Here is a 17,835-nt window from a genome sequence, read left to right as displayed (position 1 = left end):
CCCCCAGGTCTTCTCATTCACCACTACCCTGAGTGTAGTACCACACAGTTGGTGTGTTACTCTGGAATTACTGGTACCAATATGCAGTACTTTGCATTTGTCAATGTTAAACTTCAGTTGCCACCTCTCAGCCCATCTGCTCAACTTTACTAGATTCTGTTGCAGTAGCTTACTGTCATTAACGTGGCACCTCCATAGCTAGGTGGGAAGGAGCAGCAGTGCGTAGCACGCGCTTCTTGATTAGACCAGGGTTCGAGCCCATGACCACCAAATACAGAGGATGCAGAAAGGTCAGGGAATGACCACAGCATATCCCCGGAGCAATATGGCCTTAGTTGCTAATGCTCCTAAAAACCAAAAGTAACATAATATAACTGTCTAGTTATGTTAGTTATATTTGCAGACTATACTTTTGTATAGTCTGCAAACTTCGGCATTAAGCCTGATATACCTTCATCAATATCATTGATAAATACAGAAAACAACAATGGGTCCAACATGGACCCATGGTTCACTTATAACATTAGTGCACAAAGAGCAGTGCTCTTGATTACCACTCTGTCTTCTCCCACTCAACCATCCCTTTATCCATAACAGCAACTTGCCCTTAATGCCATACTGCTCCAACTTCCACAGTAGTCTTCTTGAGTGTGCAAAGGTATCAAAAGCTTTCCTAAAATCCAAGTATACGATAATTATTTTTTGCCTCCAATTCCTTTGTGGCTGCATCATAGTATACTATCAAATTGGTCAGACAAGAGTTGCCCTTAAACTCAAGCTGTGTCTGAGCTGTAACTGCAGTCTTGTCTAGATGATCCTGCAGTGCTTCTTTAATCAGTGACTCCATTATTTTTCCTGGAACAGAAGTTAAACTAACAGGTCTGTAATTACTCATGTCACCTTTCAATCCCCCTTTGTGAATTGGGGATACATTTGCACATCTCCAGTGCATGGAGACCTGTCCTGAGTCCAAGGATGCCCTTGTAATCATTGCTAAGGGCCTGCTTACTTCCTTTGTTGCCTCCTTTAATATAACTGGATATATTCTCTCTCTCTCTCTCTCTCTCTCTCTTTCTTTCTTCCTCTCTCACTCACTCACTCAGGGTAACTTGGGAATTTTTTTTTTTGCTGGTGCAGCATAAGCCTTGGGCTTCCTTGCACCATATAGCTGATAATAATAAATCCCATCCGCCCCAAGTGCCTTGTTTGTCACTTGCCTTCACTGGAAATGCCTGTTGACCAAAGATAATATATGTATGTGAAATGCCATTGAAAGTGTCCCATCTAGGGAGGTTTAAAATACTAAAAGGATACCTATTAAAGTGTCTGCATCCATATTAGAGCATGTTCATTTTTGAGAGGTCAATTAATATGTAAGTTCTGATTCTTCTGGCACTTAAGTGTCCACAATATAAGAGGTGTCTGTTAAGGGAGTTTTTACCATATTTAGATTTCAGTAAGGTTTGGATGCAGTTCCTCACATGAAAGACACTTCACAAATTGTGGTGTGGCATCAGGGGAAAATTACTGGTATAGATAAAGGGATGATTGAGTGGTGGCAGAGGGTGGCTATAAATGAGCACTACTGGGTTCATTAATGGGCTCCTTGCTATTTATAGTATTTATTAATCATATTGATGAAGGCATATCAAGACTATTCTCTAAGCTTGCAGATGATATGGAGTAGTAATCCTGGAATAGCACACTACTTAGTTGGTACTATATTTCAGGTCACAGAGAACAAAAGAGATCTAGTGGGGGGGGAAGGGAGAAGTAATTGTACAATCTGACAAGAAGTTCTCTGAGCAGCACATACAGGCTGCTAGGGCAACTCATGGGGTTTTGTCAGTGATATACAGGGATTTTTCTAGCAGGGACAAGGAAGTGATTATCCCATTGTGTGAGGCAATGGTTAGGCCAAATCTTTTTTACTGCATAACAGTGTCTGGAAGCTCATTTTAAGAATGATGTGAATCTCTTGAAACAAGTGCAGAGAAGGTCAACTTTATTAGTTAATGAAACAAAAGATACTAGGCTGCTCTTAATATGAAAGGCTTCAGTTCTGCAAATTGCAGCTCTTGGAAATTAGCACCTGTGAGAGAACCTGAATGAAGTGTGTAAAGCCTTAAACAGACTGTGTAAACTAAATGCTGATGGCATCCTTACAATTTCTCAGAGAGCATACTTAAGGAGACACAAATTTAAATTGAAAATGATAGTTGCAGGATAGGTGTATGAAAATTTCTTTCAATGACTGGGTGGATTGTTCCAACAATTAAACTACCATCAGGCATTGTGGAAGTAGGTATTTTGAATAAATTTAAAGAAGAATTAGATAAATTATTAGAGAGGGATGGACAGGTGATCGAAAAGTTTTTTTTTTTTTTTTTTTTTTGACTGATGCATTAGCTGCATCATTGTCCACTTCTAACACTATGAGTCTAACCAATCTGATAGGTTACTATGATGCAGTGACCAAGGAACTGGATGCAAAAAATAACTTTAACATCATATACTTGGAATTCAGGAATGCTTTTGATACTGTTGAGCATAAAAGACTGCTGTACAAACTGGCACAGTGTGGCATTAGCAGCAAGTTATTGCTCTGGATAAAGGGTGGTTAAGTGGAAGAAGGCAGAGTGGTTATCAATGGGCACTGCTCTTTGTGGACTAATGTTATTAGTGGAGGTCTGCAGGGTTCAGTGCTGGGTCCATTGTTGTTTTCAATATTAATCAGTGATATTGATGAAGGTATATCAGACTTAATGTCTGTTTTCAGATGATATAAAGGTTGGTGGGGTGGTTAACAACAGTCATCAGGGTGAGCTACTGCAACAAGATGTAGGAAAATGGGGTTGGACTGAGAAATGGCAATTGAAGTTTAACATTGACAAATGCAAGGTACTGCACATGGGTAGCAGTAACCCCAGAATAATTTATCAACTGTGTAGTACTACACTGAGGGTAGTGGAGAATGAAAAAGACCTGGAGGTAATTGTGCAGTCAGAGATAATTCTCTGAGCAGTGCAGGCATGCTGCCAGGACAGCTCATGGGGTTTTGTCAACGATATATAGGAACTTTGATAGTAGGGATAAGGTGGTGATTATCCCTTTGTATAAGGCCATGGTTAGGCTGCATCATGAGTACTGTATACAGGTCTGTAGGCCTCCCTTTAGAAAGGGTGTAGATCAGTTGGAATGGGTGCAGAAAACGGCAACCAGATTTGTGAAGAGAACAAAAGGGTGCTCTTACCTAGAAGGGGTTCACTTCTGCAAATTGCAGAATCTCAAGACTCACCTGCAGAGAGATCTGATTGAGGCATTTAAAGCCTTGAATGGATTCAGTAAGCTAAATGTTAATGGCATTCTTTCTCTTGCTGAGACTACACACGAGGGAGCATAAATTCGAGTTGAGGAAGAATGGTTGCAGGATAGATGTACGAAAATTTGCCTTCAGCCAGCAATGTTTGATTGTTGGAACAGGCTTCCATCTGCTATTGTGGAAGTGGATAGTTTGAATAAATTCAAGGAAGAAGTACACAAATCTTGAAAGGTATCGATGTGTGAAGTGTGCATTTTTTAAATTATTATTTTTTTTTTTGCTGATGCTATATAAGCTTGCTTTCTTGCATCATTGGCCACTACTATTACTACTAGTGTTACATAGTTATATTAAATGACAGTAAAGTGCAGGACTGAAAGATTTTAAATCTGTATTAAAAACTGCTTTGTACTGGATGGCTAACCCATGACAATTTGCAAAAATACATATATTTCACCTGCTTGGTTTCAGAATGTTTAATAGCATCACTCCTACATATTAACTTATCTTGAAAAGAGGTTTCAGAATAAAACCAACTAAAACATTCTCTTTTGAAATAAAACTTCTGATTGCATGTCAAGGAAAAAAACATTTTTATTTTTTGTATTAAACTAAAAAAAAAGTGAGAGAGCTTCTTTATATGACACTACAACATTGAACAAGGTATACAGAATGCATGGAGATTTAGTTTGATTTTTCTTGCAACTTTAAATAAAATGCATAGAGATTTCAATTGAGGATTTTCCTTTGCTACTTGTATGCCTGTGAATGTCTTTGGGTTGGTTCACTGAAGGTGTTTTTTTTTTTTTTTTTTAATACATATGTCATTGTAATTTAAATAAATAATTCTCAGCCTTTTTAATAACAGTCACTTAAACTTCAAGAAATCTCTCACAAGCCCTTCTGTTTTAATCATTAAAATATTTTCAACATATCTTAAATTTTTTGGAACCCACCTTGAATTCCTTCATGGTCCAGTGAGCCGCTGTTTGGGAAACAAAATAGCATGCTATGGAGAAATTCTAACTTAAATGCAAGCACTGTAATCCTAATCTGTAATCACTGTAATCAGATATACCCTGATCATATTTCACCTATTCTTTTTACAAAATATATTTCCCTTTTCCAACAATAGCTACTCTTTCTGCTGTGAAGGATTTTGTTGTTTCATGTGATACATGAGTGTATCACATTTTTTAATATTAATAATCCAATTAATTCTTTCTCCCTTGACAGACTGCTCATGTCACTGTTGACTTATTTATAAATTTCCACCATTTTTTTTTACTTATCCTATATATCATTATTTAATTACCTCACAACTGTAGCTGTGAATAAAGAAGCATTCTCTTCCTTTTATAGTTATCTCTCACTTTACCTTCCTTCTCCCCCCTCACATATTGATTAATTAAATCTAATATGGGCCATATGTCTTTTGGCTATCAACTTGTGTTCACAAGTTGATTTATATTTTGTGCAGGCAGAAAATCCAGCATAAGATATAAGTAATGCAGAACTGGAATTTGGGGAGTACGTCTACAGAAAGGATAGACAGGACAGGAAGGGAGGAGGGGTTATGCTATTAGTTAAGAAACACATAAAATCCAAGGAAGTGAAGCCAGTTGACATCGCTGGACAGTGCAGTGTCGAGTCAGTTTGGTGTGACATAAGCATTGGGAGATCAAAATTGAGAGTAGGAGTGTGCTATAGGCCTAATGACTCTGATGAGTATAATAAGAAACTGTACAGGGAAATAGAGTGGGCTAGTAAATCAGAGAGTCTTATAATGGGGGATTTTAATTTCCCAGATATTGACTGGAATTTGTGGGTTGGTCATTCACACACTAGCAAGGCTTTTGTGGATTTATTGGATGATTGTTTTCTAAATCAGCATGTTCAGGAGGCAACTAGAGGGAGCAATACACTTGATTTGATTATCAGTAGTCATTCTTCATTCATTAAGAAGCTGCAGATACAGGAACCACTAGGTGGCAGTGATCACAGTGTGCTGAAGTGGGATTTACTCAAGGAGGTAACTACCATTAGGGGTAAAGGGAAGGGTTATTGCTTTCATAAAGGCGACTACAATAGTCTGAGACAGTATTTATATTCTATACAGTGGGACCAACTGATGATGTTACCAACAGCAAACTCAAAATGGGAAGCATTCAAGGAACTTATCTTGGAAGCTACTAGGCTTTACATACCAACTAAGAAATATTGTTCAAGGTTCAGCCCTAAATGGATGTCAAATGAACTAATGAGACATATGGCAGAGAAGAGAAATGCATGGGATACATATAAATTAATATGTGACACAGAAGCCTATGATAGATATAAGTTGATCTGTAACCAAGTTACAAAGGAGGTTAGGCAGGCGAAGGCAGATTATGAGAAATCTTTGGCAAGGGATGCAAAGAAAAACAGCAAGGAGTTCTTTACTTATGTAAACTCTAGAAGGAAGAGGATGAATCAGATTGGTCCACTTGATATCGATGGTTCAACTGTTGATGATCCTGCTCAGGTAGCTAACAAACTAAATCAATATTTTGCATCTACATTCACACATGAGGAGTTATTCAGGAAGGGGAATGCCATAGATGAAATAAACACTGGCAGTGAGCTAGATGATCTTGTAATAATTGAGAGTAAAGTGGAGGAGAAATTGTTGAAGATAAATACAAGAAAGGCACCTGGGGTGGATGGGATCTATGCAGTTATATTAAAGGAGGCAGCAAAGGAAGTAAGCAATCCATTAGCCATAATTATGAGAGCTTCCTTGGACTCAGGGGAGGTAACCACAGACTGGAGATGTGCAAATGTGACCCCAATTCACAAAGGAGGATCAAAGGCTGACACAAGTAATTATAGACCTGTGAGTTTAACTTCTGTTCCAGGAAAATTAATGGAAGCACTGGTTAAAGAAGCACTGCAGGATCATCTTGGCAAGAATTCAGTTATAGCTCAGACACAGCATGGTTTTGTTAAGGAAAGGTCTTGCCTGACCAATTTAATTGGATACTATGATGTAGTCACAAAAGAATTGGATGCAGGGAATAACTTTGATATTATATATTTGGATCTTAGAAAGGCTTTTGATACTGTTGCACATGGAAGACTGCTGCACAAATTGGAGCAGTGTGGCATTGGTGGCAAATTGTTGCTATGGATAAAGGGATGGTTGAGTGGCAGAAGACAGAGTGGTAATTAATGGACACTGCTCATCGTGGACTAATGTTATTAGTGGAGTCCCTCAGGGTTCAGTGTTGGGTCCATTGTTGTTTTCTGTATTTATAAATAATATTGATGATGGTATATCAAGCTTAATGTCCAAGTAGGAAGACGATACAAAGGTTGGTAGGGTTGTTAAGGATGCTATGCTGCTGCAACAGGATCTGGAAAGGATGAGCTGAGAGGTGGCAAATGAAGTTTACCATTGACAAATGTAAAGTACTACATATGGGAAACAGTAACCCCAGAGCAACGTATCAACTCTGTGGTACTACACTGACAGTGGTACAGAATGAAAAGGACCTGGGGGTAATTGTGCAGGCAGATATGAAGTTCTCTGAGCAGCGCAGACGGACTGCAAGAGTAGCTCATGGTGTCTTATCAATGATATACAGGAATATTTCTAGCAGGGATAGGGAGGTGATTATTCCCTTGTATAAGGCAATGGTTGGGCCTCACCTTGAGTACTGTATACAGGTCTGGAGGCCTCATTTCAAGAAGGATGTAGAGCTGCTGGATCGAGTACGAAGGGCAACAAGGTTAGTGAACGGAACGAAGGGTTGCTCTTACGAAGAAAGGCTTAAGTTTTGCAAATTAGTCTGGAGACTAGGCGCTGGCGAGGTGATCTGATAGAGGTGTGTAAAGCCTTGAATGGTTTGAGCATGCTCAATGCTGATGGGATACTGCCTCTTGCTCAGAATAATCACCTGAGAGGGCATAAATTCAAATTGAGGAAAGACAGATGTAGGATAGATGTGTGGAAATTTGCCTTTAGCCAGCGGGTAGTTGGTTTTTGGAACAGACTTCCATCCCTTGTTGTGGAAGTTGATAGCCTAAATAAATTTAAGGCTCAGCTGGACAGGTATTTCGAACGAACTGAGGGGTGAAATGGGATTGGTTTTTTTTTTTTTTTTTTTTTGGCTGATGCTGCATAAGCTTGCTTTCTTGCATCATATGCCTCTGCTAATGCTAATAACTCACATTGGGGAAGAAATCTTGTTCCTTCCATTTGAAATCCACCTACTGTCCTGAGTGAAGAGACCTGAAGAATTCCTTCAGTCTTACATAGGAACTGGACTCTCCATACAAGTTGCCATAAATTATAACATACCAACTAAGCTGCCATGGAAGACTTTACTTTGGATGCAGAATTTAATAAATCGAAATTGCAATCTGTATTTACTTTCAATTAATTGAAAAGGTGGGTCTGTGTGACTGTTCACCATTGTTGAGATAATTAGTCTCAATTAATTGATTACCTCACAATGTGTTTACTGTTTGCAATAAATAAATTTATACAGATTAAAGTGTTTGTAGAAAATCACATTGTTTCCCTTAAAATAAAATCCACTTCCACAGAAGTCAGTTCTTTCAGAATATTCTGAAAAGCAAAAGAAGGAAAAGTTGTTTCCAATCTGGACTTTTGGAATTTTTTTATTGAGGTCACACCATTATGGTGCTACTCATGGTATATCAGTAGTAAAAGAGTCAACAATGTTATCATTTTGAGATGGCAACAAAAGGATGTGTTTCCAGAGTAGAGAATCTATACTACTGCAAAGGTGCATAGTGAAAAAAACCATACATGCATATGGAACAACACTATAAAAACCTGTCCGCCCACATGAAATATGATCTGGTTGACTATGACACTTAACTTGGCCGTGCTGAAACATTATTTCTTCAAGTCAATAAAGCACAGTGGCTTTGTTCACTATTTGCCCCTCCTCTGAAAACACATCCTTTTTTGCGTATCAGTAGTAAAAGGTGTCAGTGATGGTGTTAAAGTCAATTTTTCATATCCTAAAAATATGTTGTGATTTTTCAAAATGGATGTCATGTATAAAAGTAAGAATATCTACTAAAAACAGAAAAATGTATTTACATAGTTAGAAAGGTACAAATCTATATATAAAGTAAAGGCTGCTTTTGAAAAGAAATTTTATTGAATGTTTGGCAAACTCTCAAGATATTTCATTAATTAATAGTTAATTATGTTTTAAAAACGTGATCAATGATTTATTTAGGAGCTAAGGCCAACCTTTACTGAAGAGAATTATGAAATCAGTGTGTGTTTAATGCTACTAATATAAGTGGGGAAGAGAGGATTAAAATTAAATTAGCAATTAACATACCTTAGGCATTAGATTTAAGAAAAATGTTTAATTCATACTCCTTATATTCCAGACTCAGTCAAAGAATTTCTTTAACAGAACTCAATGGTTTGAATCAGTCAATATTATTACATGCTATTACATTATCACCTTAACCAACTTTATCCAGTTGGTGATCTCACCAGTGATACTGATGATCTTATTTCTACCAAGAATGCTAATCTTAGATATTATACTGATGATTATACTTCACCTGTTGAGATGAACTTAATGTTGTCATTAAAAATATCAATATTACTAAATGTCCAAGTATTGATTTATTAGAAAACATAATTTAATCCGATTTCACAAACTTCAGCTATTGCTATTGAACAAATGTCTCCACGAAGGTCTTTCTTTTTCCAAGCATCTAGAAAACGAGTTCTAGTTAAAATTATTAATAAGCCACCTTCTGAGGCCAAATCTTATTGGGCAATTGTAGTAAGCTCCTCAAACACCTAATTGTGTAAGAATCCAAACATGGTTACTCAAGATCTGATTTCTCCAAGACAATATGCTTGTTGTGGAGGCAGATCCTGTGAAGATGCAGCTGCGAACCTCATTTTAAAATATCAAGTCCCCTTGTTCTAAGCATGATCTTGGCATATTCGTTGACTTCAAGGGTGCTTCTGATCCCCTTCAGTCGGAGAGCACACCCAAATATCTTAGGACTGCAGGTTTTTCTATGAAGTTATTTGCCAAGACAGTTGGTAAGAATTGACTAACATCTTACAGATGAGATGGGACACTTCTCTCACTTGCTCAGTGATTTGATGCTTTATTCCTGAAGATATTTTCTTCAAGAAAGACAAGACTATTTTCTGTGTGCTTGTTCACATCATTTGCGATCACTGGACACGTGTTATAAATAGTTTATCTATTAATGATAAACTGTTTGTTTTGGGACCTTTGTAGCATGAACTTGTGTACAGACTGAGGACTAGAAACTATTTTTTTACTGCATTCACTATAATGATAGAGCCACTCTCTCTCTCCTCTTCAATTGTTAACATGGCTCCAGATAACAAAACCTGTTTTCATGACAGCTGAAATTCCTTCCAATCCTTACCTTACTTTGCTTCCAGTGTTTTCACTCAAAGAACATTGCAGTCAATTAACACAAATGTCATTAGCACAAAGTAATTGATCAGCTAGGATAACTATTTTTTTTTTAATATGAGTAAAGGTTTCTCATTTTTCTGTCACTCCGATGTAAATATATATATAGATGTTATTTAATATTTGAATATTTCATGCCTTGGATATTATATATTTCATTATTCTACTGGTCAGATTATAAGTGGTATTTTTGTGACTCAGACATAAACTTGCAACCCTCTTCTGGCTGATTGTCAAGTCCACATTAGATGTGGACTTGACAATCAGCCAGAAGAGGGTTGCAAGTTTATGTCTGAGTCACACTGGCTATTGCAATTTGTCTTCGAGTCCAAACATTCTTCCTGAATGTGATCTTCTATACTGAACCTCTTGCATAAAGATTTTCATACTTAGTATCTAGGTTTGACAAGGGGCTAAGAATTTGGACTAGAGTATTCTATTGTAGCTACTACATAAAGACTGTGTGTGTGATTTATTTTACCATGGCTGTATGCTCCTTCCATCATGAAGATTATGTGCCTTGTACCACAGTTGTACTTTTTTGTTACCATTTTTCAAGACTATGCTTTTAAAAAGTTTTACATTAAGTATGGAAGTTTCTGTTTGAGTTCTTCCCACTGGATTTGCTCTAAGTTTAAGAATTTTTTAACATATTTGTAGAGATGTGGACTAACTTCTGCTTTTCTTGCTTCTTACTATGACCTATTTCCCTCCATTGTTTTTTTTTCCATGTTGGATCTTTTATTTATTTATTTATTTGTTTTTATTTTATTTTATTTTTTTTCTGGTGCCATTGGCTTGGACCACCAATGACATCAGATTTCCTGATACCCACTGGGTATTGTATTTCTTCCAGTGGGTGCAGGACCTTTTTTTTTTTTACCTTGTTTTCAAGGACATGCACTTTACAGTAGAAGCCTGCCTCCTCGTGGAAAGATGGGGACCAGTTTGCAGCTTGTGATCACTTAGATTTACTGCTTCTGGTAGCTGGGTGGTCAGGGACATTTGCAATATAACTTATGTACACTATGCAAACACACACACTAAATCAGGCCTTTTTATAGTGTTCTGTATCGCCAGAGTTGAACAAATTTCCAGGAGTCATCCAACATAAGACTCATGTAGATACATATATTCCTAGAATTGGTGTACGAGCAAATGTGTGCACATCTGTTTTTGCTCTTAGTAACTCTAACATGGCCCATGTATCTGAATGTCCCATGATGACTCCTAGCAAGCCTAGTAATTCTTAACACCTTGCTTCCCAGGCTGCTGCATATCCCAATAGAAGTAGCACAAGAATAATTTTCATAATTTTCACTGTTCATTATGTTCCGCAAATTGCAGCTTCTGGAGACCAGGCACCTGTGAGATGATCTAATTGAGGTGTATAAGGCCTTAAATGGATTGAGCAAGATCAATGCTAATGGGATTCTTCCTCTTGCTCAGATTACTCACCTGAGGGGACATAAATTCAAATTGAGGAAAGACAATTGTAGAATAGATGAGTGGAAATAAGCCTTTAGCCTAGCCAGCAGGTGGTTGATAGTTGGAACAAACTTCCATCTGTTGGAGTGGAGATTAGCAACTTAAAGAAGTTCAAGGCAGAACTAGACCAGCATTTGGAATGAATGGATGGGTGAAATGGGAAGGGTTTTTTTTTTTTTTTTTTTGGCTGATACTATGTAAGCTTGCATTATATGCCCTGCTAATGCTAATGTGTTACCCCCCCCAAGCTAACAGTTTTCTGAACTCAATAGCATCAGCAAATATTCTTGCACCCCCTTCTATCCCATCCCTGTAAAAAGTCTTTCATTAGCAAGCAGAGACCATACCAATAGGGCACCTACCTCCTCATAGTGTGGGTGGTGATGTCTGTCCTTGCCACAAGGCCAAATGGTTGTTTCTATTTAAATTTTGTTTGTTTTTTAGTTGATTTAGTCTTTGTGTTATTTGCGTAATTAATTTGCCATGGCTCCAGTTTGGCTTGGCAACCTACTGTGTCCTGACTGGACATGGCTTCAGGACGAGGTTGTTCTGGTTGGGGATTGCCACCTCAGATATGTGCTCTTGTGGAGAGCCAGAATCTGGCCTTCACATTGTGCTGCAGTGTCCACAATATTTGGACCTTCGAATTAGCAAGACTTTTAGAGTGAGGGATGCTCACTTTTTCTCCCTCCACTTTGGTGAAGCTCTATTTGAATACACAATTTTTTGGCTTCTTTGCCGAATTTGTTAAAAAAAGTATTTATCAGAAGATATACAATTGCTGAATAGGATGACCTGCCTCCATGTGGTGGGGTGATGGTGTCTGTCCCTGCCGTAAGGCCAAATGGTCATTTCTATTTAAATTTTGTTTGCTTTTGAGTTGATTTAGTTATTTGTGCAATTAATAACTTAACCTACTGAAAGTGGTTTCTGGCACAATACACAAATGAGAACTAGTCACATATGGGCAAAAGCTCGGGTGGCGACTAGGATGAGAGCCCAAATGATCCCTTCTGTATCCCATCCTTGTAAAAAGTCTTTCATTAGCAAGCACAGACCATGCCGAGTAAAATTGTACCCATGATTGTACCCTTGCACAGTCTCTCTAGGACAGAAGTAAACACAACTTGTAAATATAAAACAGAAATTCTTTAAATAGTAAAAACATAAAGGTTTATTTATATTAGAAAATTTACATATATACAAAAATCTGCATTTTTATTATGATATACATATATATATACAAACGTACACAAACACAAAAACTTGTGCATGCACTGCAGTTCTATTAATAAAATATGATATTTATATTTGGCATGTTGTTGAGAGTGGTGGTAACTTTCGGCAAAGACAATTTTTTTTTTGTTTGGAGAGAGAGAGCTAATGAGAAACTTCTCCAACCCTACCATCAATTCCAAAGTATTCTTTAAATGCATAGCTACATTCATGAGAATCCAAATATTGAAAAAACTTCCCCATATCCATGTGATACTCACGTCCTGGGCCCTGTCGAGGCTGGAAACTGATTTCTTCAAAGGAGTGAAATTTTCTAAAGGTATCAACATTTACATCATTTGTGTCTATATTTTCTGCTTTTTTCAAAATTATTTTCTTCCAGCTCATATATCTTACTCTCTTCCAAAATGTATTACAATCATTAGCAAGGCCCTCAGCACAAATAAATCCTGGTTTTCCAGGAAGACAAAATCCAGTAAGATTAAAGCTATTACCTAGTTCTAAGATGGCTTTTCGTTTGCTCTTATTAAAAATATGATGACTGTATATCCAAAACCTTGCAAAGCCACTGCAATCTGGACCATCACCATCATTATCAAATACATGATGACAACAACCAATACTCTTGTCTACAGCACACTTTTCGAAGTATGGTTGGGCACTGTCCTGTAACCACTGAATTAGTGAACCAATACACAATTCTCCCTTTCCCTGCTTTGAAAAGAAGTCATTAATGTCTGAATTTAGCTGGTGTTGTTGGTCCCTTGTCAAGCCAGGTGAGCGAGCATACACCTCTGGTTCTGCTTCTGGATAATCTCTGGGAAGACTAACATCAACTTCTAGTTTTTCCTGTTAACATAAAGTATTCGTATTAGATAATAAAATTTTAAATGAATTTATTACCTTAATAATTAAGGAAAATAAAATTTAAATTCTTAAAACTAAAGATATATTTCTGGCTATAAGAAAAATAAAACACAGTGAGCATAGCTGTTGTTGTTGTTATTTGGTTTTCAGGAGCATTAGCAACTAAGGCCATATTGCTCCGGGGATATGCGGTGGTCATTCCCTGACCTTTCTGCATCCTCTGTATTTGGTAGTCACGGGCTCGAACCCTGGTCTAATCAAGAAGCATGTGCTACACACTGCTGCACCTGGCTACGGAGGTGCCTGTCAGCATAGTGAAAGTATCTCTACAGTTAAATGAAAATTATGAACTGTTTATTGCAATCATATACACTTACAAAGGTAATTCTGGATACAGGAGTGTTCTCACTGAAGACAACAGAAGGTTTACTAACCAGAGTATGTATTTCTGTGTGTCCTAATATGTTAAAAAAAAAAAAAAAATGTTTAGCCATTATGGCTCCTAAGATGAAAATCAAAATTTTTAAACTGCATGTCAAGCAACAAGAAAAAGACAGTTCAGATATTCCCTCCTTATACAGGTGACTATCCAATTAACCTTTTGAATTTATTCAGACTGTCAGTCTTAACTACCTGTGCGGGCAACTTATTCCAGCAATCAAGAATTGCTGGCTGAAAGAAAACTTCATACAATCTAATCTATACCTCAACCCCCTGTAATTTGAATTTATGGTCCCTACTTCTGGAATTCTTTATAACAGCGAAAATTCCACCTTCATTCATTTTGCTAACCCCTCTTATAAACCTCAATCAAGTAACCTCTGAGGTGCCTAGTTGCCTAGTTCTGTAGCCCACATAATCGCAGTCTTTCCTTGTAATCCTTTTGCCGATCTTGCCATTTCAGTTGCCCTTCTCTGGATCCTTTCAAGAAGCTCAATGTCTTTTTTTCAGACGAGGTCTCCATACTTGAACACCATATTCCAAATATGGCCTTACATTGGGATTATGACCTCCCTATCTCTACAGGATAATGTTCGATAAATCATCTATAGGAGATACCATGGGCTTTCCTGGTTGTTTGTTTACAATGTTCAGAAAACTTCATATCTGACCGTATCTATAACTCCCAGATCCCTTTCTTCTTCCACTGATTTTTTAATTCAACTCTAAGTGTATAATTTATTTTGGGGTTGCTATTCCCCAAGTGTAAAACCTTGCATTTAGTTGCATTAAAATATAGCTGCCACTTCTCTGACCATCTTTGAAGTTTGTTCAGGTCATCCCGAAGAGCATTGCTTGGCACTGATCATGAATGACTCTACAAAATATTACATCATCTAATTCCTTCCCTCCCCCACTTCTAAAGTTTCTCTATTAAAACTCAAGAAATCTCAGTTCAGTGGGGAGAGTTGGAAAACATCTTGTATATGATTCTGATTGACTGGTGGTGGACTGAATTGTATAGCTATATAAAATATAGGACAATAATATCATCAGCATAACTAAAAGTGACATGTAGAGAAATAAAAGGGTACAGGGAAGAGAGAACACTCCTGTGGAATACTTGCAGAAATAATATTTAACTCACCGGAAAAATCAGACTGATTTTTTTATATTCTGGGCTTTTGATCAGTCTTTTGTAAGAATCTAACAAAGCTGTTATTGTAAAAAACAAACCTGAAGTATAAATAATAATGGTGGAATAAAAATATCATCAAAAGCCAAAGCAACATCAAAGAAAAAATTGAGTGTAAATTTTCATGGGAATTCCACACTTGAGATATCTTAGAAACTAGTTGCAGAGGCTGGCAATTAATACAAAAGCCTTATTGAAGGCTTTTGTATTAATTGTAAGAAATATACTATCAAAATTATTCTTGGCACTGAACCTTTGTGATAACCTTAACAATTTATCAGATTAATTAGATTTCTCTTTAATAAACTCATGCAGCATTTCTCATATAATTCCATTTCTATTGAAATATTCCTGCATTATATCTTTAATCATGAATCCTTTAATTTTTCCATGCCATAGAGGTTAAACATACAGGTCTATAATTACCCATTTCATCACTGAAATCACATTTATAAACTGGAAAGAGAACTACTTCCAAGCTGCTGAGACCTCAGTCCAGAGATCAAATGTTATAACAGACATGGGTTTGAGAATCGCCCTGACACTCCCTTTAATATTACTGGTTAAGTAACATGCATGAATATCTGATATTACTGGAAAAATTATCATGAATATTTCTTATAAATCCATTTTCAGTGATCACACATTTGTCTAGTTTTGATACTATGAAAAGAATTTTACTGGTTATTCTGCAAATCGTAATGATATTCACAAATAAATTAAAGTTTCAAATCTGTCAAGCAGATCTTCATCATACCATTCACCTGGGCTGAAACTGCATGGGAATTTTCGTTACACATGAAAAAGAGTAAAATAAATTTAAAAAAATCGCCTACCTTATCATCGGAGACATTAATAAAAAGTGTAAAGTCCAATCGAGGCGGTAAATTTTGTGTTCTGCCACGTATGAAGTCATCTACATCTGCTACAACTGTTGGATTATCAATCTTAAATTCATCATTGTTTGGGTACATGCTTGCCAACATCTCCAATTCTGACAACTGTAAACTTAATCGTCCCTTTAATTTATCATCTGGATTATTTACTACATCAGCTGCCGTGGACATAATTAGAAGTAAACATAAATTTCTTTATCAATAACCGATTGCAATTTAAAATGATATGTTTGATAAACGAAAAATTATCGTCTTATTTCTTAAAGAATCTGTCGAAATAAATTTCAATGTAGAATGAAATACTATATGCCTACAACGCATATCGAATTGTACACGTTCCTTACTTCAAAAAATACAAGAAACACAACACCGAAACAACGACACCATTGAAACCAAATTTCCAAACTGAACAGTAAATATATTCTACTCTCTCTGCGAAACCCAAAACAAGCCCAATAATTCAATTAACGATTCATATTCTTGTCCTATAATTTTATAAGTATTTTCTCTATTTTTGAAAATGCACTTCTCATATTAAATTAGAAAATATTATATAAATATAACAGACACCAATTTTCTTTTAATAATTATTAAAATTGTTCATAAACGGTTGATTTTCCTATGGCTATATACAGGGTAAAATAACTTCAGGAGCTGATTTCTGGTGAAACTGAGAACCAGGTTGAGAATTCATGGAGTACCTGGTTCCTAGGGAACGGGACGCTGTCACCTCTCGCTCGTGAACGAACCCACCGCTTGACAGGTATATAGGTACACTATCACTGCATTCAAGTATACGGTAATTCGAATTTATGGATAACCGTCGTGAGTTCAACTTTGAAAGAGGGATGATAGTGGTTGCCCGACCCATGGGCCACTCTATCGCTGTGGTGGTACAGAAATTGCACTGTTCCCGTTCGACAGTATCAAGAGTGTATCGGGAATACGACATTTCCGGAATAACATCTCATCGTGGACAGCGCTGTGGGAGGAGAAAGGTGGTGGATGGCATCTCACATTGTTTCAGCCGACCGGAGAGTGACGGTGGCACAAAACACCGCCGACTTGAACGAGTCAGGTGCCAGAAACGTCTCCACCAAGACCATCACGCGATCATTAGCTGCAATAGGTTATGGGAGCCACCAGAGTCCCATTGCTTACACCACAACACAGGACTCTGTGCCTCAACTGGACGAAAGCACATCGGCATTGGCCCTTGGATGATTGCACACGGGTCTCCTGGTTCGGTCCGATGAGTCCTGTTTCCAGTAATCTCGAGCAGACGAGAAGGTACGTATCTGGCGGAAGCTATGCACCCAGCATGTCAACAAGGAACTATTCAGGAAGGTGGACGGTGTAATGGTCTGCAGCGTGTTCAACTGGCACAGGTTGCGACCTCTGTTACGTCTAGACGCATCGCTGAACGGTCCAGGTTACATGCCCATCCTTGCAGATCATCTGCATCCCTTCATGGTCGTTGTGCACCAACAGGGCAATGGACTCTTCCAGCAGGACAATGCACCTCCCCGCAGAGTCGTGGTGACCAGAACATGGTTCAAAGAGCATTCCATAGATTTTACCACCATGCAATGGAATCTCCGTTCACCGGCATAAACCCTGTGGAGTTTATGGATCTTTGGAATGGCGTGGAAAGATCCATTCGAGGTTTGGATCATCCACCCAGGAATGCCACGGAATTATTGACAGCGGTGCAGCAAACACGGATGGAAATACCTGTGGAACGCTTTGGTGAACTAGTGGACTCAATTCCTCGCCGTCTGACTGCCCTTATCCGGGCGAAAGGCGGTCCTATCCGTTACTCGGTAGGTATCCCATGATTTCTGTCCACTGAGTGTAAATAATGGTGTGTGTGTGTGTGTGTGTATG

General features: G+C 37.7%; 1 protein-coding gene across 1 annotated transcript; it reads right to left on the bottom strand.

Annotated features, from left to right (window-relative positions):
• Positions 1–12,643: 12,643 nt before the first annotated feature.
• LOC150080089 (RWD domain-containing protein 2A) lies at positions 12,644–16,140 on the bottom strand. The gene is made up of 2 exons (XM_090381973.1): positions 15,889–16,140; positions 12,644–13,398 (listed from the first exon to the last, which is right to left on the bottom strand). The coding sequence occupies exons 1-2, from the start codon at positions 16,117–16,119 to the stop codon at positions 12,694–12,696; spliced, it is 936 nt and encodes a 311-aa protein (XP_090238099.1). The 5' UTR covers positions 16,120–16,140; the 3' UTR covers positions 12,644–12,693.
• Positions 16,141–17,835: the final 1,695 nt, after the last annotated feature.

Source organism: Mastigoproctus giganteus, chromosome 9 (assembly GCF_048544385.1).
Source record: "Mastigoproctus giganteus isolate SK-2022 chromosome 9, ASM4854438v1, whole genome shotgun sequence".
In the NCBI taxonomy this organism is placed as follows: domain Eukaryota; kingdom Metazoa; phylum Arthropoda; class Arachnida; order Uropygi; family Thelyphonidae; genus Mastigoproctus; species Mastigoproctus giganteus.
The sequence above is the reverse complement of the archived record's forward strand: the minus strand, read 5'-3'. Positions and strand labels throughout refer to the sequence as shown.